The sequence below is a fragment of the Aotus nancymaae genome, unplaced genomic scaffold (genome assembly GCF_030222135.1).
Source record: "Aotus nancymaae isolate 86718 unplaced genomic scaffold, 86718_ANA_hifiasm-v0.15.2.pri h1tg000015l_1, whole genome shotgun sequence".
Lineage (NCBI taxonomy): Eukaryota > Metazoa > Chordata > Mammalia > Primates > Aotidae > Aotus > Aotus nancymaae.
In genome coordinates, this window is record NW_026988427.1 from 12,317,465 (window position 1) to 12,329,719 (window position 12,255).

At 44.5% G+C, this 12,255-nt stretch overlaps 1 protein-coding gene across 1 annotated transcript; it reads right to left on the bottom strand.

The window, feature by feature from the left end:
- Positions 1-236: 236 nt before the first annotated feature.
- LOC135275178 (histone-lysine N-methyltransferase PRDM7-like) lies at positions 237-11,608 on the bottom strand. The gene is given in 11 exon segments (XM_064376657.1): positions 237-482; positions 2,252-2,327; positions 2,329-2,445; positions 3,617-3,684; positions 4,086-4,357; positions 4,563-4,664; positions 5,773-5,929; positions 9,138-9,187; positions 10,630-10,737; positions 11,064-11,187; positions 11,540-11,608. Coding segments are annotated over 11 exon segments (1,389 nt in total).
- Positions 11,609-12,255: the final 647 nt, after the last annotated feature.

Consider the following 12,255-nt stretch of genomic DNA (forward strand, 5'->3'; position numbering starts at 1 on the left):
GTGTGCAGTAACATCTGACATATCACTGAAACCTTGCCCACACTCTCCATACTTGGCTTTTGCAATTCTTGAGATTCCTACCCCCACAGACAATTTGCCTGTGTCCACCGGATTCACGTTCTGGCCTGTTCTGGACTCTTCTTCCATCATTCTTTCTTCCACTCTAGAGCTCCCCATTTGTCCTTTGGGTGGGTTAGAAAAGGCCCTTGAAATCTCCCTCTGCCATGTCCTTATATTCAAGAGTTTGGACCTTTCTTTGATCTCTTGACCTTTGGTTTTGTCATTAGAGTTGCATGGATCAAAATATTGCTGCTCCTCTTTCTGTTTCCCCGGGCAGGCATTCTCTGGTTGGAGGAGTTTTCTTGTAGATGTTCCTGAGAAGTTCTGAGAGGAGTGATTGCGTTCCACATGATGACTGAGAAATTTCTGACTTGAGAAGGCCAGACAGCATGAGGGACATGGATGAATCTCTGGCTTTGGTTCTGAAAGAGAAAGTTTTTGGTTAGGGTAGATGTTTTGGTCAGGCCTTACCACATATGAAGTCATGAAGATCAAATGAAGAACCAATCATTCTTCATATGTTAACAATGCAAGCTCGCTCCCACCAAGTGCTGGATGGACCTTTACAGTCCATTTTTCCATTCCACTTTTATTTGCTACATCTTACAAAACCCAGAAATCCCACGTCTTGGGCCTTTTCTATATATTAGCCAGATCAGATAACCTCAAGCAGCATCAGAGGCAGTGTCCTCACATAGAGGGAACTGCAGTGACCTTTCCCCCACACTACAGGTATCTTCCAAGTCCTATAAAACCCTCCCTGATCACCCTCTGCCACATCCTTCCTCCCTGGTCCCTGGGCACTTTCACTGACACGAGGTCTTCAGCTATTTTATTCTATTAAGAAATAACACTCTTGATGACTTACGTGAGATTGTCCTTAGTGACTTCCTAAGGGGGAAAAGAATGATTAGGAGCACTCAACCTGGAGATCCAAAAACGTGGTTAAAGAGAAGATGTGTGAGCAAATCTGAATTTGAGTCTCCTCATTCAAAATGACATATTTAATTGAGGACTGTTATGTGCTTGGTTCTGCATCAGGAAGTGGGATTCGGGTTGGCCAGCACATTGCGGTCCAGGTCCCACCGACTAAAGGGCCTGCTGCTCCCACTAGGTGCATGGGCTGCTTTTATTTCAGATTTCACAGATCATAAAATAAGAATATGCTCTTTCTCAGGCTGCATATCAAGTATTTATGCTTGATTTATTTCATTCAGTCTGAGCCCATTTCAAATACAATAGGAAATCTTGTTTCAAAACATATCCCTAATCAGGCTTACCTCCATGCTCCCCACTTTCATCCTGTCACCATTCCCTCTCACCCAGAAACTGGAGTAGCTCTGAGGGGATGACCAACTGCAGTCTATTTTCCAAAAATGAGCCAAAGCTGAAGTCTTTCTGGCCTCAGGACCTTTGCACTAGCTGTGCCCAGTGCCCGGAACCCTTTGCCCACAGGCACTTGCACTTCTCAAATGCTGAGAGAAACCTTCCCTGACAGTCCCCTGCCACACTCTACCCTCACCTCACACTGACCCCCAGGTACTCTTTCTGGATTCAGTTTCTTCAAAGCACTAATTGCTGTCTGATATGACACATATGTCTGTATGTATTCATGTGGTTCCCTAATTTACATGTCATCTGTTCAAGAGTAGTTTTTCTGATTGTCTTGATCAACTCGTATTTACACTTCTCGCAACTTTTATTTACTACATCTTAAAAAATCCAGAAACCCCACATCTTGGGTCTTTTCTACATATCAGCTAGACTAGGCAACCTCAAGCAGCATCAGAGGCAGCGTCTATGTGCAACGTCATCTGGCACAGAGTAGGACTTCACATGGCAGCTAATTGAGATAATGAATGAATGAATAACAATGCATGCATATCATTAAGAAATAAAAAGGAAATACCAGAAGAAACTACCTTGTTGGGAGAGCTGGAGGTGTTTGAGAACTTGATTTTTGTCTTTATTTTGTGCATGAAGTACTTACAATATAAAATCAAAAATTTTAAAATATAAAAGTCATTCCAAAGAGGCAAAGACATATAACACGAATCTTTAATTTTGGAAGCCACTGATTTGAAATTTTACTGACTTTAGATGTCATTTTACTCTACTTCAGAGTGAAACCATGAAAATTCTCAAGGGTAATTCTTTCTTGTCCTTTGAAAAGAGCAATAGTGATGCCTACCTCTCCCTGCCATGAGCTCCTTCTTCCACTTGCTGCCCCACTTGATGCCCAGTTCCTGGCCGTACTCAGCCCCATACCAGACTAGCAGTTCACAGCCTGGCCTAATGACTCGGCAGGTTCTATAGAAGATCTGCCTGTGGTACTGGAAGGCCACAAGGTTCCGCTCCTCATCATCCCGGGCACAGTTCACATACCTGGGGTCAAGGCAGCAAAGGGAAAGAAAAGAGGCAGTGAGTTCTCAGTATCTGTCAGATCCAGGTCTGGCCCATCACATGCTGGTCTAGACCTCCATGGTCTAGTGCTGACCACTCCCCCACCACCCCTCTGGGAGCCTTCTGTTCTTTCCCGAATCTCTTTCACAAGGTCGTATGAACTTACACTTCTGACTACAGTGCTCATGCTGCCTGGAATGCGTCCCTGCTGTGCCTAATCAACCATGTTTTCAAAGCCCAACTCTGGACTTACCTCCACCTTGATTGACCATAAAACACATCATTGCCTAGCTTCTCTAAACCCTAAATTAATTCTGTTTTATACCACAGAACTTGGTGCTCGATCATGTACTCCGCTTCTAGATTAGCGTACATCATTCTACATTCAGCCCTAGTCCATCTTGCTTTGAGAGACCTTCCTCAGTCACCCTATAGTTCACCCAGGTGCTGTTCACCTGCCTTCCCCAGGTTTCCAGAGAAACTTAGAAGCCTCTTTCTCTTGGCCCGATAACAGAACAGTAATAGTTTATTCCTTTTTCTATTCTCTGGTAAAACGAGAGCCCATTGTGGAAAGGGGCTGGGTCATCCTGCAGCTCACGTCTCCTTAGGCTTCGGTTTTAATTTTACTCAGGCCAGGAAGATTTGCTGCCCTCACAGATTAAAGGTCCTTTGTTCTGGGTTCTCTTGGTAATGTGTGCTTCTAAAAAAAATAAGAAAATTGTGGTTAAATGTTCCTATAACCAAATGTTTCATATCCGTCTGCAGTACATCCTCCACATAGGACATGGGTTGTATGATCTGTTCAAGTATGAACTTCACTTCCTAACCTGGAACATGCTAAGTGCTTAATAAATGTGGACTACATAAATTAAAGCATGAATTCAGGGTCCCCGTGAATCTAGGCTTCTCAAGGTTCATCTTGGTGCCTCAATTTTGTGTAGCATACAGATATATGTTTTGATACCAATAAATCATAATATCTATTTTTTTTATCTTTTATTTCTAAATGTTGATGGTATAAAACAGCACTGTGTGGAGAAAATAGAAACACGGAATGTGAAAATCATCGAGGGAGCCACGATGAGAAGGAAGGAAATCCGGGATTGTGAGAGAGGAAGGTTGGTTCTGAAAGTCAGAGAGCGACTGGCCTTACCTCATCCAGTTGGCCCAGGATTTATCCTTTCCATCCACATACTCATAGCAGTTTCTCCCTTTGGTGATCTGAGTTTCAGAAAAATAAGGTAAAGGCTTTTTAGAGAGTAAAAATCAGAAGAATTACTTTACTCCATTGTCATCAGTGGCCTTGGGGCCTGCACGGCTCCAACTGCCAGTTGAGACCACGTGGTAAGCACCTTAGTCATCATCTACACGTCGGAATTGATTTGTCCAGTCAAAGCAGAAGCCCCACAAGGGAGGGTGCACTTTTTGTCTTTGTACCACTCTGCTCCCACATACCCTCTGACCTCTAAATAGAAGTTCCATGTTCATGCAAAGACCCTTGAGTACACAGAGCTAACCACGTTATCTCTGCCTGTAATGTAACATGAAGATGGTGCTGTCCCAGAAAAGGCACAGAAGGGATGTGGGAAGACAGAACAGGGGAAACGGCAGGTAATTCTTACCAGCCAGGAGTATCCGCTGTTGGCTGCCTCTTTGTCTTCTGTAACTCGGCCCTCATAGGGTCCAAAGTGCAGACCCAGCGGCAGATCAGAGGCCTCATTCCATACTCCAAGCCCAGCCTGAGGGATGCCTGATGGCCCAATTCTCAGCCCAGGGGGCAGGCTGAGGGCTGCATGGTTGGGATGCCCCTTGTCCACTGCACTGTCCTTCACAAATGTCGGGGGCCCATGAGCAGCACAGCTGCCAGTGAAGAAGTTCTGACACATCTCACAATCTGGAAGTGAGGGCAGCAGGGATTAGGAAAGTTATAATCCAAGTTCCTTGATATAAGAGCTTCAGAAAGAGCTTGGCACTCACATTACTTAGCCCCAATCCTGTACTCCAACTCGTTAGAGTAAGGGAATGATTTGGGGGCCAAATGATATTATTGTACCAGGACGTAACAGCCAACTGTGTGAGTGGCCGGGAGGGTCACTTACAGAGGTAGTCATCATCCTGAGGCTCGCTGACCTCTTCGTAGGCATGACCCTTTCTTTCTCGCAGGCTATACATCTTTCCTTCAGTCTCCTTCCTCCTGAGTTCTAGGTTGGAGAAAAGGAAATGGGTAAAATTGGGAGTCTGGGGTGTTCGTCCCTGTTTCATAAGAAAATGTGAAATCTCCTGCCATCAAATTAGCATCTACCTTGCTACACATTCTAGTCTCCCCTCTTTACTGCTTCAGAGGGACTTAGACCCCACACCCGCACTGACTGCAGATGCCGATTCAATTTTAGTTCTGGCTGTTCCCATCATCTCATTAACCTCCCAACCTTTCTACTTGTAAAATGTTTCATTCATGCATTTATTCCTTCAGAAAATATTTCTTGAGGGCACATTACATCTTAGGCATTGAACAAAGCCTGGACATACAACACTAAGAAAATATGGTCTCTATAGAGGATCTTCTATAAACTAATAGACATTCTATGGAAGAGGAAACATAGAAATGCATAAAGCAATGTCTATTATCAGAGAGGTACTTATTGAACACTTTGCATGTATTGATTCATTTATATTTAATTATTTCAAACAATGTATGAACTGTATGTACTTGATCTCATTTTACAGATTACCATTCCAGAGCTCAGAGATTTTATAAGATTTGCCCAAGGCCCCAGTGCTTCTATGTGGATTATAACCCAAGTGAGTGACTTCAAAGTTAATGTTCTTACATACTGTTCAATACTGTATCCAAGGCCGGACATGGTGGCTCAAGCCTGTAATCCCAGCATTTTGGGAGGCTGAGGTGAGCAGGTCACTTGACCAGGAGTTCAAAACCAGCCTGGCCAATATGGTGATACACTGTCTCTACTAAAAATACAAAAATTAGCTGGGCTTGGTGGTGCATACCTATAATTCCAGCTACTTGGGTGACTGAAGCATGAGAATTGTTATTACCTGAGAGGCAGAGGTTGCAGTGAACCAAAATCATGCCACTGCACTCCAGCCTGGGCGACAGAGTGAGACTCGGTCTCAGTGAACAAATAAATAAATAATTTTAACAAAATGCTGCATCTAACTTCTGGTCTCACAATTGAGTCCAGCTTAAGCCCAGGGTATCCAAAGTCTACCCCGCATATGCAGACCATACTCATCAACCTTTCTAGAGGACATAGAGGGATTGAAGTCCCCCTAAATATTTTTTCTTACCCGGTTTTAGTCTAGAGTGCTGTCCAGAGGTACTCGCTTCTCCAGGAGGGGACACTGGTTTCTGAGCCTGCTCTGAGCCACTTGTATTCAGTTCATTTGCCGTTCCTGACAATTTCTTCAAACTAGATTCATTACTGAATGACGCCTTGGGCATTCCCTTGAATGTGAGTCACATATTAAACAACAACATGCATTTCTTTAGTTCTTTAAGGCTTGCAACATGTTTTCATATGCATGACTCTAGTTAATGCTTGAAACCTTGGAAATACCTAGAGTATCTAAATACTAGAGGGAAAAGAGAAGGTCTAAGTGGGTAGTGAATCTGGGACTATAACCCATGTCTTAAGGCTCTTTCCTTCAACTTTCTCTCAAAATTCTCTATAGAAGTTAAAGGGACGGAGGAGGAATACTTGGGAAGACTATCTGGAGAATCAACAGGTCTGTGAAAGAAGAGGGTAAGGGCTAACAGAGAGAAGGAGGGAATCTTCTATAAACTGGTAGACATTTGATGGAAGGGGAAATGTGGAAAAACACAGAGGGACAAGGCACATCTGGAAAATGAGGTAAAAGAGCAGTAAGCTTGGGAACAGAACAGAGATGATTGGCGAAAATATATCTAGACAACTAAGAAAGTGATGTCAGAGTTGCACATTGCCATATCCTGGAAAGAATATTTGGTTTTGGAGTTACTTAGTTCCTATACCAATTCTGCTTGTCCGCTTGAATAAGGGTGTATTGTTAGCTAATTCTCTTTAGTTTCCCAATCCAGAAATTGGCATACATGCTAATTTTTTTTTGAGAGGGAGTCTCACTCTGTTGCCTAGGCTGGCGTGCACTGGCACGATCTCAACTCACTGCAGCCTCTGCCTCCCGTGTTCAAGAGATTCTCTGGCCTCAGCCTCCCGAGAAGCTGGGATTACAGGCACATGCCACTACACCTGGTTAATACTTATTTTATTTTATTTTTTGGTGAAATAGAGTTTCATTCTGTCACCCAGTCTGGAGTGTTGTGGTGTGATCTCGGCTCACTGCAACCTCCACCTCCCAGGTTCAATCAATTCTCCTGCCTCAGCCTCCTGGGTAGCTGGGACTACAGGTGTGTGCCACCATGCCCAGCTAATTTTTGTATTTTTATTAGAGACAGGGTTTCACTAGGTTGGGCAGGCTGGTCTTGAACTCCTCACCACAATTGATCTACCCATCTTGACCTCCCAAAGTGCTGGGATTATAGGTGTGAGCCACTATGCCTGGCCCATGCTAATTCTTTCTTTCTTTCTTTCTTTCTTTTTTTTTGAGAGGGAGGCTTGCTCTGTTGTGTAGGCTGGAGTGCAGTGGCACAATCTCAGCTTACTGCAACCTCTACCTCCTGGATTCAAGCAATTCTTCTGCTTCAGCCTCCTGAGTAGCTGGGATTGCAGGCATCCACCACCACGCCTGGCTAATTTTTGTAGTTTTAGTAGCGATGGGGTTTCACCATATTGGCCAGGCTGGTCTCAAACTCCTGACCTCAGGTGATCTGCCCACGCTCACCTCCCAAAGTGCTGGAATGACAGGCATGAGCCACCACGCCTGGTGCTAATTCTTAATATTATAGTGAATATGAAAGATAATAATGTTCACCAAAGTGTTTCGTGAGCTACTTAATACAGTATGAATGTGAGAGTAATAATTTTTTTTGGCTGGGCATGGTGGTGCACACCTGTAATCCCAGTGTTTTGGGAGGCTGAGGCAGGTGGATCACCTAAGGTCAGGAGTTTAAGACCAGCCTGGCCAACCTCACCTCTACAAAAAATACAAAAAACTAGCTGGGCATGGTGGTGGGTGCCTGTAATCCTAGCTACTCGGGAGGCTGAGGCAGAAGAATCACTTGAATCCAGGAGGTGGAGGTTGCAGTGAGCCAAGATCACATCACTGCACTCCAGCCTGGGTGACAAAAGTGAAACTCTGTCTCAAAAATAAAATAAAATAAATAATAATTCTCACAGACTGGGTGTGGTGGCTCACATCTGTAATCTCAGCACTTTGGGAGGCCGAGGTAGAAGGATTGCTTTAGCCCAGGAGTTCAAGACCCGCCTAAGCCACATGGCAAAACCCTGTCTCTACAAAAAAATACAAATATTAGCCAGGTGTGGTGGTGCACACTTGTGGTCCCAGCTACTCAGGAGGCTGAGGCGGTAGGATATCACTAACCTAGGAGATGGAGGTTGCAGTGAACTGAGATTGAGCCATTGTACTTCAGCATGGGTGAAAGAGTGAGACCCTGTCTCAAATCCCTGCCCCCACAAAAACAAACAAACAAACAAACAAATATTATCTCATAGTCCTGATATCATCTTGAAATCTAACTCAAAGATATTTTCAGCATTCCTTGACACTGTTACCTATAGTTTAATTCATAAATTTGGAATCATTCATTCAGAAAACACTCAGGAGGCTCTCAGAGGCCCTGAGCCAGGCTTAGGAGTTCTAAGAAGAATCAGGTATGGACCAGACTCCTGAAGAGCTCATAGCGCAGAGGCAGCAGGCAGGCTAAACAAATGATTCCAAACAGCATGAGAGTTCCCTAACTGGAGCCCAGAGGAAGGAGCTGTTACTGCCTTCTACAGGAACGAGCATTTGAAATCAGTTCCAGAATGCATTTTTTCTTAATAGGGTGTAACCTATATGAAATCCTAAACAATTTTCTTGTTGTTTTTCAATCTTCAAACCTGAAACTCCTCAGCGCTGGAAGCTGCTTCCTCTGATCAGAATGGGTCCCTTATGAGGGGAGGGACCCTATCTCCTTCTGGGACCATCACAGTATGAACTGTCTATTTACTTGGAAGTTTCCCTTAATCAGAGTGTTTTAGTGCAAATCTCACTGTACTATAACAGAGGAAAACTGAGGTTGAAAAGTCAGTTGAATGAATGATGCAAAGATACATGGGTAAGGCAGCATAAACTTTATAAAACTATGAAACTTTTCATGATCTTGTAAGTGCTTTAGAGAAGGAGTTTTGGATTAGACTACATGTGATTCCAGGCATATAATTGAACATTTTTATACTTCAGTTTTCTCATCGAGAAAATGGCTATAGTTATAGCAGCTACTTAATAGGTACTATATGTAAAGTTGAATAGGTATGATATGTGAAGTTTATTCATGTAAAATGCTTTAAATAAAGTCTTAAATACTGAGAAAATAACACTAGTGATTATTATTACTGTACTTATTAACTCTTAACATAATGATGGCGTCAGACATCGTGCAAGAGAGATCAGGAAAGGAAGGCAGTAGTTCCTAGGACACTCTGTACATTCTTCTTTTACCTGTGTTTGGATCTAGGAGGACGATTTCTTGTCAGTAGGGTTTGGGAAATACTAACCTTCTGGTGTTTACTCTGTTCCACTCTGAAGGCCGTCCCAGGAGGTTTGACTAAAAGGTGACGAGAAATCAGTGGTTTGGTTGGTAAATGTTTCCAAACTCTGGAGTTTTCTTTTTCTTCCCCTTTTTTTTTTCTTTCTTGAGATGGAGTCTTCCTCTGTGGCCCAGGCTGTGGTGCAGTGGCACAATCTCAGCTCATGGCAACCTCCGCCTCTTGGGTTCAAGTGATTCTCCTACCTCAGCCTCCCAAGTTGTTGGGAACTACAGGTGTGTGCTACCACACCTGGCTAAGTTTTGTACTTTTAGTAGAGACAGAGTTTCTCCATGTTGGCCGTGCTGGTCTTGAATTCCTGACCTCAGGTGATCCACCCGCCTTGGCCTCCCAAAGTGCTAGGATTACAAGCATGAGCCACCATGCCTGGCTCAACTCTGGAGATTCTCATTAGAGACAGAGAATTCTGAACCAGAGAGTGATGATTCCAAGTATTATCTGAGGGTGATTTGAAACTGTTTTCTGAGGTATTATTAAGGCCTATGCTTCTATTGGGGCATTGCTAATTTTCTTAAGATTTAAAAAGATAGATGAAACTTCATCTTTGTTTCATCCTATATTCATAAAGTATCTATTACATTCATTTTTAAAATGTGAATTGACTGGCCTTTCATGACAAACACAGTGAACAAACTAGGAATAGAAGGAAATCACCTCAACATAAAAGGTCACATAAGAAAAGCCCATTTTTAACATCATAGTCAATGATGAAAAACGAAAGCCTTTCTTCTAAGGTAATAAACAAGGCAAGGATTTCCAGTCTTGCTCCTTCTATTCAACATAGTGCTGGAAGTCATAGCCAGAGCAGTTAGGCAAGGTAAAGAAATAAAAGGCATCCAAATTGAAAGAAAGAAGTAAAACTATCTCTATTTGCAGATGACATGATCTTACATATAGAAAACTATGAAGATTCATTAGCTGGGTGTGGTGGTGGGCACCTGTAGTCCCAGCTACTTGGGAGGCCGAGGCAGAATTGCTTGAACCCAGGACACAGAGGCTGCAGTGAGCCACTCACTTCTCCAGCCTCAGCCTCCTGAGTATCTGGGATTAGAGGCACCCACCACCATGCCCAGCTATTTTTTTTTATGTTTAATAGAGACAGGGTTTCACCATGTTGGCTAAGCTGGTCTTGAACTCCAGACCTCAAGTGATACGCCTGCCTTGGCCTCCCAAAGTGCTGGGATTTCAGTTGTGAGCCACCGTGCCTGGCCAGAGGTCACTCTAAATCTTACTGGGGGCTATGCAAGGTGGCTCATGGTGGTGTGCACCACCGTGTCCCAGCTACTCGAGAGGCTGAGGTAGGAGAATTGCTTGAACCCAGGAGGCAGAGGCTGCAGTCAGCTGAGATTGCACCACTGTACTCCAGCCTGGGGGACAGGGCAAGACTCTGTTTCAAAAATAATAAAAATAAAAAAATTTAAAAACCCTACTTTCCTCTTACCTTGCTGCCTAGGTGTCCATTCTTCATCAGAATCTTCAGTGTCATCCACCTGGAGTTTGATGGCCTGCCTTCGGTGACACATGAAAGCTGGTCGAGTGGCTCTGAGACCTGAAATTAAGCAAAAATTTTGTTCTAAAAGGGAAGAGCTGGGCAGAGGAACAAAGGGCAGTGGCAATGGAAAGGACCACAAAGCCAGTCCGGCTCAGTCTGATGAGCTGGCAGAGTCTTGAATGAGGTTAAGATGTGACTTCTGCATGGTCAGTATCCACAGTCAGCCCCACACTGACACAAAAGAACAAAATTTCCCTCCAGATTTGTCTTCATACAAAAGGGAACTGTGGGCAGACACCACTACCTGAGAACTAAAATAACATAGGAACCAAAGACCTGTTTCATGTTTCCCAGGCTGGTTTGTGCCTAGCACTTCTCGTTACCTATAGTAATCAGTGCATTATAGTTCCTTTTCACATTCCTATAGCGAGTTTTCTCCCAGTCTCCCATCTCTGCCCATTCTTCCTTGGAGAAGTATATGGAAATGTCTTTGAAGGCATCTTTGACCTAGAGGAAGTAACAGATTCCATCAGTGATTTGCTAGTACACATCGAGTGGGTGCTTTTCTCTACCCTGTGTGTAGGGCATAGCCTGGGGCCTCTGGGAGCCTCTGTGAAACATAAAGACTTTCCCTTCTTCTGCAGATTGCATCCTGTTTAACTGAGAAGACACTGAGCATTTTCCCAGCTTTCTGCTGACACAGAGCAGTCACTGATGTAGTGTTCTTTTCTCTCCCATGTCCTGGCCAGGACCAGCTGCCCCTATTCCATGCACATGCAGACAGGGTCACCCAGGGGTCTGCAGCACTCCAGAGAGCAGCTCCTGCTATGAGTCTGGCTTCGCCTCCCCCACCTCTCACCATAGGCTTCTGCTCTGTTCTCCCTGTGTCTCCTTCCGGGCTCTCCTCTTGGAACCTTTGAGGGCTCATGGTGCTGGGACTGTCTAGAAGGCCCTGCTTCATTTCCAAGTGTGGGAAGGCCCGATTCTCCCAACTCCTAAGCCAAAGGCTCCTGTGGAAGGAGAAGGTGCTAAGAGGGGGCAACAGCCCTGACCACTACCCAGAACCAGGTTCTGTCTTCTTCATTTGGCTGGGGTGTTCAGAGCAGGAAGATGTGGGTTCCTGGTGAGGTCTTGAGCATCTCAGGGAGGTCTGGAGGTACTTATGGGATGGGAAGTTCTCTACTGGCCATGAACTACCACCTAGTGTAAGCTGGATTTTGTTATTTCAGTTCCCCTGCAGCTTGGTTCATTTGGAGAGGGGGAGATTTGGCACAGGTTCATTTGGCACAGGGGCCTGGAGGGTTGTAGCTACAGGTGTTTGAGAGGGAGTCCTAAGGTGTGAGAGCCAGAGGAGTCCTAAGGCAAACTTGAGGCCCCCTGACTGCTGGGACTTGGGTCACACTGAGGAGCAGGGTTTTGTTTCAGCAAGGGAAAATGAACATTTCTCATAGATAGGATTAGGGGATCTCTACCTGGGGATTCAGGAAAAATCCAGGGGTAAAGCAGTATGCATCTCTAAGGGGCAGCTATCTCTCAGGCTGAGATTTGGGGTCCCTCAGGCTGAGGGGATTTGAG